Here is a 23,648-nt window from a genome sequence, read left to right as displayed (position 1 = left end):
ACTGATGCTGCAGGTACATCAGTCAGCTGCCTTCTATCCTACTGGTCCTGTCTTGCTGGAAGCCGCATGCAGATGAGAGATGCTCGAAGGCGTCTCCATTGCTCCCTCACTTAGAAGTCCCAGAAGTTTTTTAGGAAAACCCATTCTCCGACTCATGCTCATACTGAATAATGGAAATTATGCTTGCTATTTCTTTTGCTTGAAGTGAGCTCTAAAGGCTTACGCGAGGTGATCCAACTGCATCTCAACTCATGCAAGTGGAGAGGGCAAAATGCATCATCTTGCCTGCTGGAGACTGAGAATTTAGAGAGAGGGTCAAATGTCTGCTCTTGTCTGTCAGTGTGGGGATATTGCAGGAGCCTGGCTAGGGCGCTTCAGGTGGAAAGTAATCTAGACCACCTCCTCCGTCAGAGCCTTTTGCCCAGACACACTTTTAGATCCAGCACATTGTTTCAACAGTGAAGAAGGGAAGCATTTTGAAAGCAAATATTGAGGTACTGCTCTTTCTGAGCCGTACTTAATTTACAGAACAAAACAGTACTGAACTCTCCAGGAAAGAAGACAATGTAATGGCAAGGTTGTAAATTGCAGATCAAGGGAGCTCTGTTCTAATATGAAATGTTGTTGACCTACTGTGAGAACCTAGAGAAGACAGTTAAACTTTTGTTCTCAGTTTCTCTACATAGATAAACATAAAGATAGCACACCTACTTTTTCACAGGAGCGTTTTGAACTTAGGCTTATTTTAGGAAAATGCTTTGAGAACTTGGAGGGAAAGAAGTGCAAAAACTGCTATAAACTGTTATTACTCTAGCTTCACTTTTCAAAAAGGCCATTTACAATGCATTCATTCTTTGCTAACCTCTGTTTTCTTGCTGTTTATGTGTTTGACAACCATAATTACTATAGCTTGAAATTGTCAAAGATAGGCTATAAATATCTATAGACTGTAAAGGCGGTTTAAGTGTCTTTTTACTGATACTCTATTAGCAGGATTAGAATTACCATAGTTGCATTAGGAAAAAAAATACACATATGAAGAGGAACCGTTCATTCAAACAGAAAAAAACAGAAAGACCGAAGTAATGGCTTGTGTACTATCTTGTGCTGACAGACAATTTTTTTTTGTTAATTACTGTTTAAATTAGAAACAAAGGGAACTGAAATATTGCTGCAAACGTTAGTATCCTATTTAACTGCCTTAGTGTCTTAATAGGTAATTCTTTTTTTCCTAGGCCAGATGGTTAAAAATTCAAGCACTGGGGAGATACCCAGACACATTTAATTTATCAAAACTCCCTGACTTGCTCTCTGAGCATGGCTTTAGAACCTTGGTTGTGACATAACATATGTGGGATCCTAAATGTGCTTGGGAATTTAAAGATTTTGTGCCACGGTTTTGGAAAAAAAGCTAGAAGGATTTCAGTCTTCTTATGCTGACTCCACTTTCTGGCATTGCCCAGTTTGGAGGGCTGCTTATTCCCTTTTTATTATTAATGATGTAGTGTAAACTTACATCCATCAGTGCAGCATTAATGTAGTTACTGCTCTCCCCATCTATTGTTATGAGGAAAGGCAGGCATCTGTCTGGAGGCAGAACATCCATACAGCGATTCTTTTCATGATTTCGTGGTAAAAGTGCTATGCTGCAGTCTTCTACACGCAGTGTTGGAGTCACCATATTTAAAGTCTTTCAAAAAGAGTAAACAATACAACAGAAAAATTAACACAGCAGTGAAAACATCCCAAAATACTTAAGAATAGATCAGCTCATCATTCAGTTTCAGTGGGAATCAGTATGCAGAGAAATGAAAACACATCACAGTCATGGGGGTTTGGAACCAAAAAATCCTGAAAGCATACAGATCTGAAAAACAACCTCAAAGACAGCTGCAGAGTAACCTGCCTTCTGAAGAAAAGACAGCGGAAGGAATTGACATACTTCCCTCGAGTAAAAAGAAGATTTTACTACTACCATATTGCATTCTTTTATGACGTAGCATAATTCAACAGCAATTAGTGACATGTTATTTTCCCTTTTTTGTAGTCTTTTCCACCCAGGTCTGGTCTAAAATTCACATGGTTATATACAAGCACTTAAGCAGAAGTCTTTAGTATAGCTGAAATGTATAGCTTTTAGGTAATGCTAGCCACAACTTACCCTAAATTCTTCTTTGATCTGGCTGGAGTTAGTTTGAGGATCCAGTTTATTCATTTCATAGTAAACAGACCTAACTTGAGAAGCTGGAATAGATGTGTCCCCACAAAGACAGGCTTCCAGGATAGCATCATGGATGAATACATACTGTTCCTGGTAAAGCAATTAAAATAATTACTGACATTGAAATCATACACTATTAGTATTTCGGTAAGTAAATGGTTGCCATTAATTCTCTTTGACTTTGCCAGCACTGAAGCAAGACCAGAAGGAACAACAGCAGTTCATGAAACTTTATCCCACTCATTTAGAAATTAGTATAGAAGGTTTGAATCAAACTAGTTACAGGTACAAACAGAAGTGCAGTAACACTCCATAATGAAACTCAGAAGTTTCTGGTTTCCTCATTCCTCTGCACAGTTCTGTAGGTGCTATTACATAAATGAGCCTCAATAAGATGTACTCCAGAATGAATCCTCACCTGAGAGGAAATACTCATGATTTTCCTTTTTTTAAAAAACATTGTGAACCTTAAGTGCAGCATAACTGTGCACTTGTTTGGGCAGCAGTTCTTCAGGTTTGTGTGTCGCTTACTTTCTGCATATATGATTGAATAAACTACCTTCTGGATGCTGCCAACCACAAAGGGGCTCTAGTTTTATAAGCTAGAAGAGTATTTTTTCTTGCAAAGCATAAGGCAGTATTCCAGTAGATTAACAATACCTCGGTCTGCACCATGTTAACTCTCCGAGATCGAAGCTCTCTCACGCAATTGTATATGTCTACAACACCTTCTCTTTCTGCCATATCTAGCATGATGTCAATAACAATGAAGCATCCAGTTCTGCCAGCACCAGCACTAAAGTAAAAGAAGAGCACAGTTAACGTTCAGCAGCATACTGGAAAATGTAAAGTGCAAGGGTTCATCTCGCATGTATATGGTCAGTGGGATGATTACTGGAACTGAGCCTTCATTCAGTCATTTGCAGGATTTCAGACTCACATTTTCCATTCCTGTTTATATTTTAGGTATTAAGTTACTGTAGGTAGAGTTCCAGTGGCTTCAGCAACCTATGTGGGGACTACACAGAACAGGAGAAGAAAAAATAGGTCCTGAGTTTAATGGACAACACAATGGAGGGACTTCTGTGCTACCTACCTGCAGTGAACAACCAGAGGGCCAGCGTTTGGTGGGCTCTTGGATTTGACCTGCCGCACAAATCCCAGCAGGCCTGTTGCATGGTATGGTACACCGTGGTCTGGCCAGCCAGTGAAGTGGAACTGCCGGATTTCTCGAATCTCATGAGCACCTCTCTGTTGAAAAGACAAGGGTTGAAAAAGAAAAACAAGCTGGAATGTGAAAGAAATTGGAGGAGAGACATCGTAAGAATATAACTTCAAAAGCCTGAGTCTTGCTGAAAAGCATCCACCCCCTACCAATACAATCTGTATAGACTGTTGGAGAGCTTTCTCATAGCGGGAGACAAAGGTCAGAGGTTACATATCAACTGTTTTCAAAGCCTTACAACAAAATTGAGTAATTTAGCGCTAGATCTGTTAGAAACTTTTAGCAACAAGGTAGACACTCATCTCTATATTTAAGCACTAGGTTGCTTTGAAAACTGTGTTCTTAAGATTCATGCCATGATCACAGAACAGGTCAGCAGCAAGGCCATGAACGTAGAGCACAGATGACATTTTTTTTCCCCACTGCTCTCCACAGGAGTTTTGTTGCTGACTTCAGGGAACTACAGCTTCAGCATAATTTTCCTTATCATTTGTCTCCTTCATTGGTCTGAAAGAAAGAGCTGAATAGTAAGAAACCTTCTTGCACCTCCAATCATAGGGGCTGTGTTTGTAGCCCTCCACATGCTCACCCTTCAGGTGATTTGCCACAGTCTACAAGGGCATGGATATAGCGAGACAGGTATGAATGAGAAGCCGATAGTGTAAGTAATTTCCCATGTGACTTTCTGGAGCAGTCTGCATATTAGAGGTGTGTATGCTAAGTTTGATTTTCTTAGTGCTTGTATTTCCACTTCTCCCTCTAAAAATGTAGCTGCCAGTATTTTATTCTCATTAGAAATCCACAGTCCAGAGGCCATCATACATATTTCATAAGCAAACAGCAAAATTATGACATATCATGTCTAGGCTGGACTAAATGTCAGTGATATTAATAACTGGTGGTATACAGTTTTCCTTCTTAAAGATGTATTTCCTGTCTTGAGCTGGTTTGCATACAAAAGGTCTAATTCTTTCTGCATAATGAAGTAATATAAACTTCCTAATTTATTGCTGTATGCAAGCTAAAGGAGTCTGGGATTTTCAATGGTTGAGAAATTTTGGCCGTGCCAATGCTACATGACTGGAGTGAGCTTGGTGTATCATGGAGTCCTGATGCTCTGACAGCTCAGGCTGGGGATCTGTGGAGAAATGGGCACCTGCTCAGAGGAATATTCACACTCATCTCCCTCAGAAACTGCGACACAAAAAGGCAGGCAAGGGAGAAGATGAAGAGCATATGCAACACTGGTGTAGACTGAGGAGATCACACCCTTGCAACAGAAGTGACCTTATATCCTAAAAAATAACTTTAAAACATATTGAAACCCAGGAATAGACAAAGTAATTTGCATTTTAAGACAGTCTAGCAAACACATTCAACTATAATTTGGTCTCTGTACCCTGGGGATTTTAGAGTGTGTTAGTTAACACATTTTTTGCTATTGTAAGCAAGGCCTCCAACTCTGTAAATAGCTGTGTGTAGGTGGGGTATCCATGTCCCAAACACTCTTATATTGCTCATAACTGCCCACAATCCCCCAAGAAACAAAGAGCCCATACAAAAAAGCAATGCCATGACTATACAAACTGAGGACTGAAGTGAGTACCCCACACAAATTCTTCATGCTGTATGCAGCCTTGATTTTCAAGCAATTTATAAAAAGTAAATTGCCCCTCCAAAATAATGTGTCCAGCTGCTACACAGACCAGGATATGTCCCGTGTATCTTGGGCATTAGTTTTGAAAATGCTGTCTGTCATGCTGACTGCATTTTTGTCTATCGATAACACTCAGCTACTTAGAAAAGGTTTTGCATATAGGGTACTTCTATAATGAGTTAGCTTATTATACCTATGAAAGAATGATTTTCATGTCTGCAGCTTCCCTGCTAGTTTCTAAACCCAAAATAGCAACACAACTGCATGAATCATAAAAGCATATGCTCAGCTTGGAAAGACTGTATTTTTTATTTTTTCCTTCAGCTGAAACAAACACAAAATGGTGTACCTTGCTAACAAAACCTACGATGTTAAAAAATGCTACAAATACTTATGGTGTTGCTATATGTTACTATCTGAGTAATTCATCTGAGTTAACCGTTGGGCTGTGAAGGAACTGCTCCAAAAGAACTGCTTATGCACACAACATAAAGCATACCTAGGAAGTGGTCTTCAGAATCAGAGTGCAATTTTGGGTTTAAATTTTCTTAGCATTATCCCCCTACTCCTCAAAATTACTGAATAGGCATTTAAAAAATAAAAATAAGTGATCAATTTATCTCCAAACAAATAATCTTCTAAATTGTATTTTAGGAGCAGGTATGAGATGTTTGTCCACAAATAGAAAAGATGGTCAGAAGGGACTTCTGGAGGTCTCCGGTCCAACCTTCCACTCGAAGAGGTCTATTGCCAAGACTAGATCTGTCTAGTTGAGCCCTGATGACCTCCTAAGAATGGAGATTCCACAACTTTTCTGGATAACCTGCGCCAGCACTGCACTACCATCTTCCTGAAGTTTTTCCAGTGGAAGCCTTGCATGCCGAAACTTCTTCACCATTGTCCCTTGCCATCTCCCACCATTGAGAAGAATGAGAAGAATTTGGTGCACCTGATATTCTAAACATCTTTGAAGTACCTGCAGGCTGCAATTAGATCTTCGTTATGACTCCTCCTCATCTCTACCACACCAAACAAGTTCTCTTAAGCTCCCTTGCAGCTCATATGTCCCACATCCTTAATCATTTTGAATGTCAGATTTTGTCCCAGGATGTCACAGCCTGTACTACTAACACATGGGGTTAGTCCACCTAAAGTGCAGAACTTTTGCATTTTAGCTTGTTGAATTACTAAAGTTTCTGTCAGTCAAATCTTCAAGTCATTTGGAACTGAGGCTCCAATGTTCAGTGTTTCAACACCATCTTTCACTCAGTATTATCTGCAGATTTGATTAGGGTGCACTCTGTCTCATTATGCAGATTGTTTTGGAGAGGCTGAAAAGTATCAGCCCCAGTAGATCAGAAATATAAACTTGATAGAATTATGGTGGAAGACATGTGCAGACTTGACCTTCCAGTACCACTGGAAGAGTTAAAAAATATGGAAAATAGGGTAAAAACGAATGTACTTTACTCAAGCTACACTGACACTGCTTTTAGAGGCTTACTGAAAAACTACCAACTATTAAAAAGCAGTGTCTAAATGAAATCTTTTCAGATGGAGATTTTTTTAAAAGAAATAAAATGTTTAGTGCCTTTTATCTCTATCTGTTCTAATGCACTTATTCAAGACAGTTTGGATATGTTCAACTGTAAAATCCTCTAGGTCTTTTTTTTCCAGTCCCCGTTAAGAAGTGAAAAGCTAACATCAAAGCTTGGGCTTAAATTTGCAGAATAGAAATCAACCAGTGCTTCATCTACTTCAAAGTGTAGCCACCATTTCTCATCTGTTTATTAAAAATATCTAAATGCAAGGAAACAACAGGCTTGAATGAATTCGATGTTCAATATGTATAATGGTAAATATGATACAATATTTCAGTTCATTCAAACTGCATAATTCTATTATCATTACCCTCAGGTTGCTGTATTGATGCATATTTAAGTATTAGATTGAAGAATGAAACAGGAGAAAACCTAATTCCTTTGTTACTGTGGATGTATGTAGAGAGACCCTGTTGGGTTGCCTTTTTGGCAGTTTCATCTATCTGGGTGCAGGATTCTTTGACGTTAAAGATTATGTTCTTCAAAACCATAATTGAATACTATTTCATCATTAGAGAGAATCAGTATATGACAGGTACTGCAACTAAATCAAAAAGAGTTCTCTAAGCTAATTAGTTGAAAATCTACTCATGGTGATACTGAGAGAGCATTACTTCAGTGCACCATTAGGAATATCAAGTCTTCCAAAGAGGCCCTTTCTTTGTTGTCCTGTAGCTCAAACGAGTTGATACATACAATTAAAACACTTCTGCTCTTTAATGAAGTCGGAATAAAACCCCGGAATTGACACAAAATGCATGACACACTCCCTGCTTGTTCTCACTTTCAGTAAGTACCTTATTTGTTAATTGTATGTTGTCCATAAGGTGTCTGGGAGAGCTATAAGATCATCACACAAATTAATGACATTATTCTAATAAACAGTAATATAACACACTGATTGGAACTTTCCATATAAAGATGGATTCCACATGAAAAGTGAAGTTGCCTTGAGAAGAAAATTTGTTACAACTATGTCTCTGGAGACCAGGAACACACCGGCCCACAGATAACAGTATTCTCCACCACGGACTTCTGAATAATGGTGCATGTAGCCTCTGGTACAGACAGAAAATGATTGTGGGGAACATAAAATGGGAAAACAGCACAAATGTGTTTTTCAATTGATTGCTGGAAGGGAGGCTTCGATTTCTCCTCGGCAAGGAACATCACTTTTTCTAACTGAGGCAGGGGTCAACAGTGATGGAAAGCACAGAAAAGTTGCTGCATTTGAAGAAAAACACGGTTTACCATAAGAGGGCGGTAGTCGTTTACCCAAAAAATATCTACAAAACCAGGATGTCAGTCAAGAGATTTAACTTTCCCATACTCAATCTGTGTCTAAGTTACTTAGCAGAAATCATTGTATTTAAGAAAACTGAATTTGGAAACTTACCTTTTCAACTGCAAATGTTCGAATCACATATTCAGCCAGGAGCTCTGTTTCTATCAGGGTAACTTTAATGTCTTTATATATCTCTGTGTCATCTGGCCAGTATTTGCAGCATTTGACCTTTAAAAGATACAAAAGAAATTTAGATGCATTTAGTTTAGAAGGTTCATGATGAATCTATTCTGTATTCTGTGCAAAGATTTCTGGTTTAAAATGCAATCACGCACAAAACAGTCACATTTTCTGCACGTGGAAACGATTAATGTTTAAGGGATATTGCCTCTTCTTTTTTTCAGACAGCTTTCAGACTTGCAGGTGAGATTTGTGTGGTGGTTAGTGAAGTAAGGCAAATTTGTATGGAGCACAAGGGATATTTATACCCAGCACAACTCAGTTACAGTAACTGTTCATTTCCTGTGCTTTCCAAGGCAGGGTGTGCCCAGAGGGACAACTACCACCAGGTTTTTTTATTCAACCTCTAGTTGGTGATTTGTCTCAAAAATATCTTCCCCCCTTCTAAAATGAAAATGTGCTTTTCAGACAGGAAGGATCTTCTCTCCTGTTAGAAAAGTATCTGTTTTCTCAGATTAACTTTCCAAAGGAACTGATGAGATCAAATGGCAAAACTCAACACTTGAAGTCAAGAGATGAGTTTTATGTCTGGGCTTTAACACCAATTCACTAGGTGACCCCAAACACTATGGGTGGGCTTCATCTCACTTAGCTCAAACTAAGATGAGTAGAACAAATGTCTTCCAGAGGCACCTTTATTTTTAACTATGAAAAGAGTGCAGATGACTGCCTTCACCTAGGTGTTTGGCTTCTTGATGGCTAAAGTTAGGTGAGATGAATTCCCCTTTCCCCCATACTGATTTCAGGAGGCTTCTGGAGCTGTGCATTCTTGGCAAATTCATTCTGGGATATGGAGATGGAAATAATGTGGGTTTTTTGAACTGTATTTCAAATTTTCTGAGCCCTGGTGTGGTTTAGATGGGACAGACTTCACAGTATTTAATGTATTGAAACGTGCACTATTATTCTGCTATTTTTAAAAATGGATGGTTGTGGGGACTGTGTATGATGATGGAGATAGCTGACAGACTTAAGAATTTTCTCCTCCTTCTCATTTGTGTGGACAAGGCGGTGGGTGGGGAAGCTAACACATTACTTACGTATCTCTCTTTTATTCTGCTCTATCGCAGTAATAGCTATGCTATCACTACTGCATCTGGCCATCGTCCAGTAGTGCAGTACGTGCTAGGAGTAGCATCTGTTATACATCTGCTGCATGGAATCATTTCTATCTTTCTCTCACTGCAGGGAAAATTTAAATTGGATCTTTTAATACATGTAAATCTACTGGTTTACTTAAATATACGCTTAAATGGGTTGGGTAAAAAACCAAAGCACTTCAAATATTCAATGGAAAACTGATAGAAAAAATGAGAAAAATGAAAATTCACTAAATGGTAGAGTATTTCTCAAACCCATTTCTATTCCAAAATATTTGGATTACTATTATGTCTAGTCTTGAGCAAAAGGTAAAACTGATGAATGTGTGCATAAGCATACAGTGAAAACCGTAATGCATAATTCAAATGATTTATGTATACAAACTCCAGGTTCAGTTTATAAAAGATTACACAGAGAGTCAGACCTTGTCGTGTCAGGCAGAAGAAAATACTTTTCTCAGAATTTGTTTCACGTGATGTAGCCGATCATCACGTACAACCCCTCTTTACTGTCTGGACAGAAGACAGGTCTTGCCACATCAAAGTAGTAACATCAGCTGATAAAATGTTTGTCTGGGCAGGGTCAGTAGTTCTGATCCTTTTTCTGACTCTTTAGCAGGATGAAATATAAATCTGAATAGAACTGAGTTGAAGGGCTGGAAAAACACAGCCCCACATCAGGATCCTCTTCAGAGAAAAAGAGTAGCCTGGTAGAAAGCCCTGGCTCCCAGCCACAAAATTATACAAGCATCCTAACAGCTTATTTCTGCTTACACAGCTGATGGAAAGCTCCTAGAGCAGAGCTGAAGTTCAGGTAGCTATAAGCAGGTTTTTATTTATTTCTCTATGCTTGTCTTCAGACCTAGTAACCGCATTAGTATAGGCTAAGAAAAATTCTTTACGTTCTTCACATTTAATCTGGTATTAAGCATGGTTTCAGTATAACTGGCAAACACCAGTTATATGCAGTTCCCTTCCATAGGGAGGGGCTTAGAGCTGGGACACTGAACAGTCCTCACAGTGCTCAGCCCTCCTGTACCAGGGGCAAGGGTAGCAAGACTGCTCCCCCCTGCCCTGCTCCCCAGCCAGCAAGCTGACAGGGTGTCAGTGTGGATGAGGAGGTTTTCACCAGCCAAGGGCCAAACTGAGGGCCAGTCTCAAGGTGCCTAAATGGCAGGATCTCTGGCAAAAGTGTATTCATCTCTAAAGTGTATCTATCAGCTGTAAGCAATGAACATTTCAAAAGCATTAAATGCTGCTGCAAGTGGTTTAGTAGTTGCTGCTGCTATGTATTGTTGCATCTACTTGATATTTATTCAGATCTTATCTTGTTTGGATGTATTTCAAAAAAATCCTCTGATAGAAGCTAAGTAGAAAACAGTGAATGCTCATTGTTTTGTCTGTGTTGTTAAAATAATCCAGAAAATTCACATCATTCAAATCCCTTAGGCCAGCAAACTGACCCTTTTATAGTCACTGCCAGAAACTCTCTGAAACAGGGTTTTCCTACCTATGGCTAAGATGATTTTTCGACTCACCATGCAGAATAAGGCAACTCACACTGCCTCTGGACTGGAGCAGCACACTGACAGCTCTCTGGAGCTGAGGAGCTGATTCCCTTTTCCTGCTTGTTCACTCATCCTTTCCATAGGTGGAACCTGAACCACACAAAGATGGCCAATGCACGTAGGAAGGGAGCAGCTGTAGCGGTGATCCTAGTCGCAGCACGACTAATCAGCATGTCTCTTTGTTGCTAACTTTAGCCTTGTTTCTTTCTGATGGGTGCCTGCCATCCTCAAAACAGCTCTAGTTTAGTAGAATAAACAATCAGAGAAAAAAAATCCCAACCCTGGCTGAATTAAATTGCTCAGCCTTGAAGGAAAACATGCCTGTTTCTAACTTAGTAAGTCTAGACAGTCTGGATTATGACTAAGAACTAGGGACGTTTAGAAAGACCAGTTTAGAGGAGCACAGTCCCCACCTTCTTATGCCTCAACTGTTGGACTCACTTCCACTCTTTTTTTAAACCTTATTTAAGATGATCCAGTGGAATAATTAGGGAAGCACTGGGGGATGTTGCACAGAAGTTACAGCCTTTCGTGCCTCATGCAGCTTGGGCCCGCAGGGGATTTCTTACTCTGCTGCACAGGGGATTTTGGGCACAGAGCAGATTGGAGCTAAACAGAAGGATCCATGACAACACAATTTCCTGAAAATTCTCCCAAGTGGAATAGGGGCTGTAACAGCCATGGGAACGGTGCCAGAGCCGCAGTCAGAGCCACAGACCAACACTAAATGATTCACTCACTGGGAGGGGGAAAAAAAATCAACTTTTTTTAAAAAAAAATCAGGTTTTTTTCCTACTTTTGGCTGTTGTTCCATAATGCTGCTGCACGTGCTGAACTGCAGACATGGGAACTCTGTGGACTCCTGATGAGCCAAAAGTTAAGTAAATGCTTAAAGACCAGTCTCCCACCTCCTCCAGGACCCCTCAAATAAATGCAAAGGTGTCTTACAGACAGAAGCAGATTAAATAGTGTAGATCAAAATCACAGTTATAAATGTTTATTGGATCAGCGCCTTTATTTGTACAAGGAAAGACAATTGCAACAAAATAGAATATGGTTTTTCTCATCAAATATCAGAAACACTGCTGGTAACATATGTTTGTTCATATTTTTCTTTTTAGCACAGCTTTAGCTACTGTAACTTGACGAATCTCTTTCCCTTTTTATAAGCATTTGGTATGTTTTACAAAAAAAACTACTAACAGAAGGTTTAGCTAAATAATTGATACATGAATCCAGAACTGAATATTAAATGCATTTGATTTTTTTTTCACACAGTTGCTACCAAAACAGTAAATATCGTCCACAAAGTAGAAAACATAATTTTGAAATCTCATCTGAGCAGAACTATAATTGAGAGTTTGTTCAGATACACCCCACATTTATATCCTAACAATGTGCCAAAAAATACAGATGTTCATCACAAGATGAGATAAAAGGGTGATTGCCAGAGACATAATGAAAATGCTCTGTTTTAATCTATTCATCCCAAGGTACACTGTCCAATTGTTCCAAACATGTTTATTTTACTAATAATTTTAGAAATTTGGAGAAGATGATTACCTACTTCCACCCCCCAGCTCCATCCCTTAGCAAAATAGTCTAATGTGAGAAACTAAGAATTAAAAATGAAGGTGGAAAGTTGTTGTTGCTACTTCTAAATATAACAAACAATGTAGGCAGTGGATAGCTAATGAACACAAATTGTGACTTCCGAAGCTGTATATTTAGCCATTTGGCAATGTGACACATCTAGCTAAAGGCAATATGAAAGCCAGGACAGTAATTCATTTACTTAGAGGTTTGGAATAGGAGGAATATTACAGAATTAATATGTGAGCTGGCTGTGAAATATACTTTGTAGTTCGTACAGAACAGTTTAAATAACACTGATTATTCAAAGTTTCCAATTTCCTTTGATTCTGAAATATTCTGAGCAAAAAGGTGATATAACTGGCTATGCACTGCATGGATTGTCATTAGTGAAGAGTAGTATTATATGTTCTAATTTAAAATTAATCCTGAACTAAGTAATGATGATAAGTCAGACATAAATTTTGAAGTGAAACCTCTAGGACATAAAATTAAATAGCCAACCAAGCTCACTGGTGAAAATTTTTAACAGATTTTACAGATGTAGCTAAGATAACATCATATACTTCTATTTGGCTGACTTGAAGTAAAAGGACATCCAATAATTTAAAGTATTTTTATTTAAATACTTTTCAAACAAAAAATGTATTGTGATTTAAGAACATTTTATAAGTTATAAAACAACCTTTGACAGAAGATAAAACCTAGTCTTTCTTCATTTTCTTTGTTTGCTTTTGAGCAAGTCTGTTAACTGATTTATACCTCATTTTACAGTTTTCTAAAAGAGGTGTGGAAGAGTATTGAGAAGTACAACATTAAAGATGCTGTTTCGCACCATCAGATGAATGGGTCTGTATAAAGGCAGAAGTCTTTATGCTGTTCACAGCTCCCAGAGGGAAAGAGAGGTTCCATGAATTTTACTAGCTCAGTCTAGTTCACTAGTTCCAGTGATGACTCAGATATAATATATATTATATATAACTGAGATAATTCTCCACCTTCTGCTGGCCTATGCTGCCCCAGCTGCACAATCCTATCTTGCCTGGTGGATGCACTCTCATTCAACTTCTGCCCAGAATAGCTGGCTTTCTGGATGTGTCCAGTAGTAGCCATACACTAATGCTTTCCACCTGAGGGAATGAGTGCAATCCCTTTATTCTGAAATCAGTCACACTGTTAGCATGCCATCAACCTAGTACCGTGAGTTACATGAAATTAAGCTTACAGGCCAAACCCATGGTGTGGCCTTCCTTTGACCATTAAAAAAAATCAGTCTAGAAGAATTGCTTTAGGGTAATGGTAACCCAAGGTAAAGCTGTTGTAGCGTTCCTGCCTCCACTGCTAATACCAACAGAAGAATATGTATTTCCTCTATTTCATTGCTTATGTTTAGGCAACTTTGTCTCCTACTCGTCATTAAAAAAGGCTGTAAATTACTGCATCTTAGTACAGCCCTGGAAGAAAAAAGGCTGAGCACAGAACACATGAGAAAGGTGGTCCCATGCCAAGATTAAGGATGGTTACAGAATTAGCTGGAGCTCCTCGAAGCCCGTCTCAATCCCTTACACAACTGTGAAATCATGGGCATATTGCTCAGATCCTGTGCTCTGAGGACCTGATGTGCCTTCATCGAGCAGAACAGACTGTGCTCTGAATCACGCTTCCATTCCAAGATCAAAATCATGCCATTAGTTGAGCTACAGAGCACCATCAAGCTAGCAGATTGCCTTCTCGCTCTAAACCCTGATCATACGATGTTAGGTTAGAAAGCTCTACATGTTACTCTACCGGGTAGAGGTAAGGTATCTCTAGGATACTTTTTCTTTCGCAGAGAGACTGAGAGATTAATTTCACAAGACTGCTGAAGTGAGGAGACTTGCAGTGATGAAGCCATTTCGCTGGCCTTGACATTTCAAAGAACTCGAAGCCTTCTTTTGTTAATTGCACTTGTACTTGCATACTACACCTTGGCAGCACTTCAGCAGCTAGCCCAAGAAGGGAGTCAATGCATTCGTGTATCCTTAAACCTCTTTTATTTATTTCTCAAAGTGAATTATCTCAATTGGATTAGGGAGCATTAAGATACTAATCTCTGTTGATTCACATTCTTTGAAACACAGCTTTTACTGGAAATGAGAATGCATCAAAACACTGAGAGCTGAAATTATGTCTGTTTTGAGTGACATGGGACGCTCCTGAATGCTTGTAGGTTGATGTCCTGTTTGATGATGCTAACACTGCTAATCTGGGGACATCTTTATTAAATGATCGCAGAGAGTCCATCCTTCTCTTTTGTGAAGAACAACAGCCAATTTTTTTTCCCTAAAGGCTCCTCGCCTGCTAGTATGCATAATGGAGTAATGCCAATTTGTTATTTCTGTTTGGAAGTCTAGAAAGTTGAAATCTGTTTTGATGACTAGAAGGCTTCACTGACTTGAAAGATTAACAATAGTTTTAAATTATGATTGTTTTCTTATACTCTCACTGATACTCTATAAAAGTATAAGCTCTATTCAACAAGCACAACACTCCTGAGAGGTAAGATGGCAGTGAGAGGTTGTTTCGGTAGCGCTAAGGTGTGTGTGCAGGCATAGGTGCTATTTAACAGTCTATGGCTGACCTTCTTTCCCCTGTTTGTGTCACATCCATTCTATCGTAGTCAACCTTGCCTCCTTTCAAAAAAAGGATCTTTTGTGTGCTTATTAACACTATTAGCACTGGCTGTTTTCTAATTCTGGATAATAATTGAGAAACTCTAATTACTGTAATTACTATGCTCCTGGGGTGAGGTTTTATATTTTATAATTATTTCTAGTGATTTTTTTTTTGTAAATACTTTGTTATACTAAAAGCATGACAGACAATCATGAGTCTTTGCCATGCATTTATATATCAACCACCTCCACTGATTTTCATCAGTGCATTTCACCATTTATTAATCAGATATTACTAAATTTCTTCCGCCTCAAGCGAGAAGGAGTGGGAGAGAAAGTGACTACTGACAAATGACAAATGATGTGACATAACAAGTTTGATTCAGCCAACCAGTCCAACAAGAGCAAAGATGGAGGTGGCAGCTAGATGGCACAATCAAATATTTTCTAAATCTTCCCAACATAACTCTTTAAGGAGGAAAGAAATGTTTCAATGTGTGCAAATACTGAAATACTTCAAGAAGCAACCTGAGACTACAGGTTCTACTACATAAAGACCCTGATCCAGTTCCTGTTGCTTTCCGCAGAAGGACCCAGCTCTACCTTTTGGAGTCTGTACTCCAGAGCAGTCTCCTAGAGTAAGCGAGATGTTCTCTTGTGTATAGTTTCTGACTGCCCCTACATGGTGGGATAAAAAGTTTTGTTTAGAGTAATCCACCAGTCTCTCAGGTCTTAATGCTAAGTCTCTCAGGAAAAGATGTCTGAATCTACACTCCCATCTTCAGTTGCTCTACCACTTACAAACATCAGCATGGAATACATTATTTTGAAATAGCTTGTTGTCACACTGATATATTTTTATGAGTCTTGGTTTTGCTTTTTTATATGTTAGTGTGTGGTTTGGAAAATTCTGATTCTTGAACTAAAATGTAGGTATATTATACCATGAAATACTTGTCATTCCCTTTTTGTGAACTTCATTGTGAATGGAAAGTTGTTGAACCCATCATGAAGAAGACAGAGACTTTTTTACAAGGCTGCTTCAAGGGCTGCTTATTTGTTTAGTGTTTTTGTAAAAGTTCTTAAGTCAACCTAGGCCAATCTTAACTAAAAACCACTTCATCATCAGTTATCAAAGAACTGTTCACGCAACTCAGCAATGATTTTTCTAAATGACTGTGAGACCTCATTTAGATTTTTAATAAACAGTCACATTCTAATGAGGTCTTCATAAAACTGACTAAATATGTTTAGAAATCATTAGCTTAAATTACCAGTACAAAAGTCTCCTTAGGGAGCCGTGCAGATTTTGTGATAAGACTTCTGGCAGATGGATTAGTATAACAGCACAAGTGAGTTCTGACTTTCCGCACAAGCAGTGTAAATGTGAGTGACTGGGTAACAGGCTACCAGATAAAGAGCTAAATGTCCCTCAGGTGGGTTCATTAAAGAGAGAAAACAATCAAAACACATTTCTGTGCCATTTAAATACCAGGTGCACAGCAGTCTGCAGGTGCCAGAAACACTGACAAGGGTCCCTTGCTGGAACACACAAGAGCTTAAAGGGATGCATGGTTTTGACAAGTGTGCCTCAGATAATGACAGATATTGGCAGATGTACCCAGACCCTGCTGGAGGGTAATGTGGGGACTGAGTCATTTGCAGCAGGTGCTTGCATTAGGGACAGCCTCATGGTGATTCCTCCATCCACAATTAAAACAGTCCTGATGCATAATGCTCCAGGGCAAGAAGCAAGTTCCTAGCACTGATTTAATGACTATCCACAGCCAGTCCTGGTAAACAAATACACATACGCCCCCTCAATGATTAATTCATGAAGGACGTAGGCTGTGTGGCAAACATGTTAAATAGATATTCCTCTTTCCTGAAAATACGAAGGAATTTTCCTCCTCGGCTTAGAATGGGTCAAGAGGGTTAAAAAATAAATAAAAAATAAAGCCCTATAAATCTTATACCAGCAATAGCAACTGTAATAGAAAACTTCAAGCTTGGGAAGGTTACAGGGTTTGCCCTGCAGGAATGATACAAAAGGTCCATTAAAATCATTACTAATCAAGGTAGCACAGAGCTTGTGTTAGGGGTTGTGGGACAGATGGTGTGTTTGTAATATGCCTCCTTGCTGCTGATAGTTCCAGCTTTGGGAGCAGGACAGAAGCACCAGCGGAGGAGACACTGCATTGTTCTGTGGCTCATACGATCTCATTTCAACCAAAAGCTCATTTCAATTTCTGCTCTCTGATCTCACCTATGTTGGCCTCCAGAGAACGTGAGAACAAAGTAATTTCTACTACTGCCAGAAACAACAAAGCCGCAGATCTGTATCCCACAAGGCCTCTTGCACCCTGAAGAAGTCTCCATGGTGGCACAAACTGTTGCTTGCTGCTAAGGGAATCTGCTGCATACCTAAACGTTGCAAGTTGAGGCTGCCAAGGCTGGCACCAAGACTGGCGTCTCCCTGGCTGATACCTGACAGTTCACTCTAATTGACACTTTCAAATACTGACTTTAGGAAAACAGTATGTGGTTTCCTGCAGCATGCTATTTTTGTTCTAAGGCTTGTTTATCCTTACCCTGAAAACATTCCTTTTCAAGTTGTGTGCTTGGGTACTTATGAATGTGTATAAAGCTTTAACGAAGAGGTTTGCTGGAAAGCTGCCTATTCTTACAAATCCATCCATTTTGAATTGATATGTGACTATCCAACTATTTCTACCTTCTTCCTCACTCAAGGGACTGAATTTTTAAAGTAGCCTCCATGATCCTTTTTTTGTCTCTGCAATTAGTCATACATGTGTTCCTGCAGCAGGTGTTAATTGCAGTCACTAATCCCATCTTTTTTATATCTATAAATAATACTGGTGCCTGATCTGTTGGCAGGCTTGGGCACGCAGATAGCTAAATGTTAGGGTTTATATTAACAATTGACAAAGGACATAAGGAAGAATAAATTGAGAGTGTAAAACTGGACTTGCTAAAAAGGAGACAAGATTCGACACCTTGACTCACACCACTTAAACAGTGCTTTCTCTCCTCAGGCAAATGCCACAGGGCAGAGGGGTATCAGTCACTCCACCAGCATGAAATTAAAAATATCTCTCAAAACCATGTGGCTCACACCAAGATATGTGCACTTGGCTTCTTATTTCAACACTTCTATTTACAATAATTGCAGTAGTTGCAATAAAAGCAGAGGTGGTTTGTTTGTTTTTTTTTTTTTTATTCCAAATGAAAGCTATATGCCCAGTTCCCAAGCAAATTTTCTTGAAAAAATCATCCCAGATGAGAACTAAGACACCAGTGCATAGACAAAGCAGTAAATTAAAAGACTCAATTATTGATGGTTGTGAGAAACAAAGAAAATAGTTCCATTAAATACTCATTGAAAACAAAATTAGCCATAATGACTTTAGTAGGAGAACTACTTTAGAAGTTATTAAGCAACGAAAGAAAAGTACACAGTATCAGCCAGGTAACTCAAGCTTTCCTTTACTACTCAGCTCCTGAAGAAGACCTCCTGGTCAACAAATTTAGTGTACAAATGCGTAAAGCTAATTCTTCTGTTTTAGTCCAGAAGACTTATAGGAAAGAAACACCAAACAAACCAGGTATTTAGACTAATATACTATGAAGAATATGCGATTACATAGTTTAACTACTTTTCTCAGAAATCTGTTTCAGAATTACTCCTCTCAGCCTCCCTTCAAAAAAAGATGACCATATCTTGTTCTGTAACCAATTCCCTGGTTTCCCTTAATAGAAATAGTATGACTGAGATATATACAAAGCTATGATGCTTTTCCTCTTTGGCAGTCTATGCAGGCTGTGCTGTACAGAATGCAGCTTTATCAGTTACCTTTTCGTTGTGCTAATGTTATCAAAGCCAAGCATCCAAGGCATGTTTAAAAATAATTGATAATGAACCTCTTAGCACAGGCAGTCATAAATATTTTATGTGCTATACTCTGTATATAAGCATCATATTGGTCTGCTATTTAATTTCCAAAAGCAAACACCTTGGAATTCTTTCATCTTTTTATATACAAAAATCACTTACCCTTCCCACTTCTACGAGATTAGTAACCATGATTATGCTGGCTGTGTTTTCATGCCATACCATTCTCCAAAAGTCATATATTGTCTCCTGCATTGGTCCTGAAACAATAAATCAAAGGAAAGGTTACTATTTGGAAGTCTCATGATTGAAAGCTTGTCATTGGAGAACTTTGAGAAACTGTGACTATACACATATATTCATATCACTATCATTATGTTTTTCATTTAGGGTCAATTTCTTTTCTGTCATCCAACCTACCTGCATTTAAGTATTTTTCCCCTGAAATAGTGCTCTGAAAGAAAGTTAGTTCTCTAGCATTTAGGTATTTATCTCTGTAATACCCAGAAGTGGAATTATAAAAAATGGGTAACATTACTCTTTCTCTTAACAACTGGATGATAACCTAGGGAAGGTATATTTGGAATGAAATGAGCCTCAATGGACTATGTGGCCTTTTCTGATTTCTAATATTTTTCTTAGTATACACTATCCATCAAATTACCCCAGCTCCTAAATTGTACTTCCTGAAGAGAGACAGAAGTTATAGTTTTTTGCTGCAGTGTATCACTTCGCAAAACAGTGCAGAAAGCAGTAAAGAACCCTGGCATGCCACGGCAACCATGTCCTCTGCAGTGCTTTCCCCAACAACCTGTGTGCTTTTGTAGACAAACACACAGGGCTTCCTCTAGTGTTGTGCTAAAGGTGGGTACCAGCCCTCAGGAAATGTTACAGAAATGTAAAATGTTGAGAACAACCATATCACTTTGTGTATGCCTGGTCCTGTATGTTTCTAGACTGCATGTTTTACCCATGATGCCATCCCAACTTTAAACCGCTGCTTTAAAATCACTGAGACCAGAAGAATAAATAAATTTAAAATACTATCAGGTACTATAAACTTAAGATCCATATTGAATCCATTAATAAAATGCCAAACCGCAGTAAACAATTAGTGGCTTATTTAGAGGAATGCCTTATATCAGCTAATTGGAGGACAAATGGATAATGTATTAGCCTAAATGTTCCTCTAGTGAAGAAACCAACACTCACTATAAATCATTACAAAACCATACATTCACATATTTGGGTAGTCTGGCACCCATCTTTTGGTACTCTGACTCCCTTTGAAAATAAAATTTTCACTCTGAAAGTGAAGTACTTAGTGAAAAATGTAGTAATACATTACTACTATATTATCATGGCAGGGGGGTTGGACTAGAAGATCTTTGAAGGTCTCTTCCAACCCAACCCATTCTGTGATTCTGTGATATTATTAGGGAAGTCACTACGCAAATAACATCACAGCTATGATGTAACTTACTTAGAACTCAAGTTCAAGAAAAAGGATGGTAATAGTCTAAAATTTTTGAATTTTTTAAAGCTATTTTTATTTTCAGCAATTTCAAAGGATAATTTTATCATTCATAATTTGCATAGACCATTTGAAGAAGTTAAGTATTCTCCTTATTTTATCTACTTAGAAAAATGCTGCATATATAGTTAGTTTCACAGGTTACTCTATAGTCACTCAACTTGTCTTTTACATGCTTTGGTAGTTCATAGAACAGGAGAAAAAGTAATTTAAAACAGCAGGAAGCTATGACTGTTAGAACACAAAAAAGTCACAAAATCTCAAAGTAGAAATATCAGAAGAATCTAAAACTACAGTTTCTGAATTTACCAAATTCAAGCTGATGTTGTGGCTGCAAAATTTGACACCTTTTTTTTTTCTTTTAATTTACAGTACAGAGCAGTTGATACTCTTGTGAGATTTCATTCTGAAGTATGACAAGAGTTAAATCACTCTCCACCATATGGAAATTTACAGTAAGCATTTTACATCTACGTAAGTGTCCTGGATATGTAACACAGACATCGTCCAAGTGCAATTTTGATTGTCACAGTAAGATAATTAATATACATTATAGACAAAGTTTAGCTTGCTTGTGTTTTAATAATGTAGAATTCAATATAGCTTTCTGGACAATTAAAGTCACAAATGCATTTGAAATGTTTTGGGCCAACCTCTCCTACTGGTAAAAGGAAGGAGACTATTTTACTCACTGTAGGAAAATACTATCTCTATATAGCTCCTCCCTTCTTCTCAAATCTCAAATATTCAGCACAATTACTATTGTCATCATCTTTAAAGGAGTGTAGCTAAAAATAGGATTAGGGAAAGGCAGTTTTCCACAGAGTAGTGTCATGTAAAGAGTCTGCAAGTTCATGATACATTATTAAAATTATTTAAGCTTGATCAAGAACAAAAAATAACAACATTATTGCTTCAAGAATCCTGATTCACAACCTGGTTTAATGAGGAAAATCTATGGCTCCACTGCATTCTGTCATCATGGGATTATACAAAGTTTCAAGACTGTTCATCTAAATATGTTTTCAGTAAAGCTGTAGGAAAGGTGAGAAAAGATCCTCTGTGTACACAGTCCTTTTCCCCTTGCAAGAAGACAGAATCTTTTCAGAAACTGAGGGACAATGTAGCAAGTTTCTTTATGTATTATTTCAGTTTTCTTTCCTACAGATTCACTCGAGATGCAAGATGGTTGGGCCCCACCTTGTAACAATTTTTTTTTTTTTTTGACAGCTCTAGGATAACCTTGTGCAAAAATTTATTCCTGATTTATTTATTTTTTTCTACAGACAGCATAATTTGTCTCGTGATTTAAAGATTCCTACATTTCAGATCCTGAAATCACAAATTCTAGCTGGGTAGAGATCCTAAACGCTAATTACTTTCTAAAGATTTTGAATTTGTCATTATTTAAAAAAAAGAGAAAAAAAAATACTTATAAAAAGTAATAGTATTTTTCAGGCCAGGGAAAGAGCTGAGCTCTGACAAGTCTTTCAAGCTTGATTCTAAATGTTCTTCTAGAAGAAATGTCCTACTCTGCAATGCTGAGTATACTGTTCTCAATCTTATTATCCAAATGATAAGATAATCATAATTAAAAGTGCTTGACAGGATTTCCTGCTCTTCTCAAGTATTCACAAGTGTTTTCATACTTTTCCTTTCCAATTCTTACTTCTTTCATGTTCAGGACACTGAAAGGAAAAAAAAAATCCCCAAAACCTATCTTAAAGTCTCAGAAAGTAATTCTTTTCTACTCTATTTTTCTTTTCTTCTTGGCATTTTTCAAATTATTTTCTGACATATGAATAAATTATTACTTGTCTCCAGCCAGAATTGAAAAACATTAGAGGCTAGGTAGGGTTGGAGGATTTATTGTCATGAAGAACTGAATAATTTGATTCCAGAGACTCGTGAGATGGAGAGAAAGAGCCTACAATTGTTCTAAGCATCAGCTTAACAGATGTGTGCACAATAGGCAGGAAGGTTATTCTCAGCAGTTGCCCCCTTGCAGGAGAGGAAGGTCTGAAGAGAAGGTACTGTGCTGCCTAATAGTAAGCCTGCAGTGTAGCCCATTAGCTGCACAATATACTAGTTGGTATCAAAGACTTCTGCTGTGAAAAAAAGAGAAATCAACAACATACTGCAGCCAGAAGATAAAAAGCAAAGGAAAATAAGAAAAAGAAATCAACTCTCCAAACCCCCAGCTAATTAAATGCATTATTGAAAAAACTTCACAGAAATGGTTGGTTGTATATATCACAACCATTAGTTGTATTACCAGTAGTTGTTAGTTGCTGCTCTGGGAATGCAAACATATTAGGAAATGGAAAATCACACAGCTTTTAAGAATGGTTTAAACTCTGAAGAAGCTGCTTCTGTACACAGAGCTTTCTAGAGCCTCTATTTCTGCTTGCTATTGTGAGACCCAGTTCTAACAACTGGTATTGCTACTGGGGTATGTGATCAATTTGAACCTGATAAACCAGTTTAGAATACAGGAAAAAGTCTTCAGATGTAGAAAATAAAGCAAACACACAAAGAAACAGGTAAAACCTGAATCCTGATATGTCCCCAGCACTTAGATGGGACTTGTAAATCTGTGGGTCTTTTTTCAATTTCTAGAAAAGCAAGCAGCTTAAACAAGGAACAAATAGCTTCTAAAACCTTTTTCTAGCATAGAATGTCAAATCCACAAGCTAATGTTTGGTCCACCTGAGACCAATTTCAGTGATAGACATTAAAGCCAGAAATGTGCAGAAAATTAACAGATACCTTTAAGCTACAAAAGGCCCCCAGGGACAGTGCACGGGCATCAGCGTGTGATGATAGAGGCAGCAGACTGTCGAGATGCAAGACTTACATTTGCAGGAGGTAAATTCCCTCTTGAAAAGAGCGCCATAAACCTCCTTCCAGTGAGTAGATGCATGTGAGAAACTGAAATGTCGAATGATTGTCTCAAAGCTTGCTTGTGTGTGTGTGCAAACCTCAAGGACAAGCTGTGGACTTTGGATTAATCTAAGGAATGTCACCCAAGGAAGTGGGAGTGTATCAAAGGATGTA

At 38.3% G+C, this 23,648-nt stretch overlaps 1 protein-coding gene across 10 annotated transcripts in view; it reads right to left on the bottom strand.

Moving 5' to 3' along the window:
* PTPRM (protein tyrosine phosphatase receptor type M) overlaps positions 1-23,648 on the bottom strand; it is a 500,090-nt gene that overhangs the window by 13,141 nt on the left and 463,301 nt on the right. For all 10 annotated transcript variants that reach the window (XM_074899184.1, XM_074899185.1, XM_074899190.1 and 7 more), the window contains 6 exons: positions 19,220-19,317; positions 8,101-8,217; positions 3,318-3,472; positions 2,882-3,017; positions 2,162-2,311; positions 1,517-1,690 (listed from right to left, as the gene is read on the bottom strand). In XM_074899184.1, coding sequence (XP_074755285.1) covers positions 1,517-1,690; positions 2,162-2,311; positions 2,882-3,017; positions 3,318-3,472; positions 8,101-8,217; positions 19,220-19,317 — 830 coding nt within the window. The remainder of the gene's footprint in view (positions 1-1,516; positions 1,691-2,161; positions 2,312-2,881; positions 3,018-3,317; positions 3,473-8,100; positions 8,218-19,219; positions 19,318-23,648) is intronic.

This window comes from Athene noctua, chromosome 2, assembly GCF_965140245.1.
Source record: "Athene noctua chromosome 2, bAthNoc1.hap1.1, whole genome shotgun sequence".
NCBI lineage: Eukaryota > Metazoa > Chordata > Aves > Strigiformes > Strigidae > Athene > Athene noctua.
This window is presented reverse-complemented; position numbering and strand designations above follow the sequence as displayed.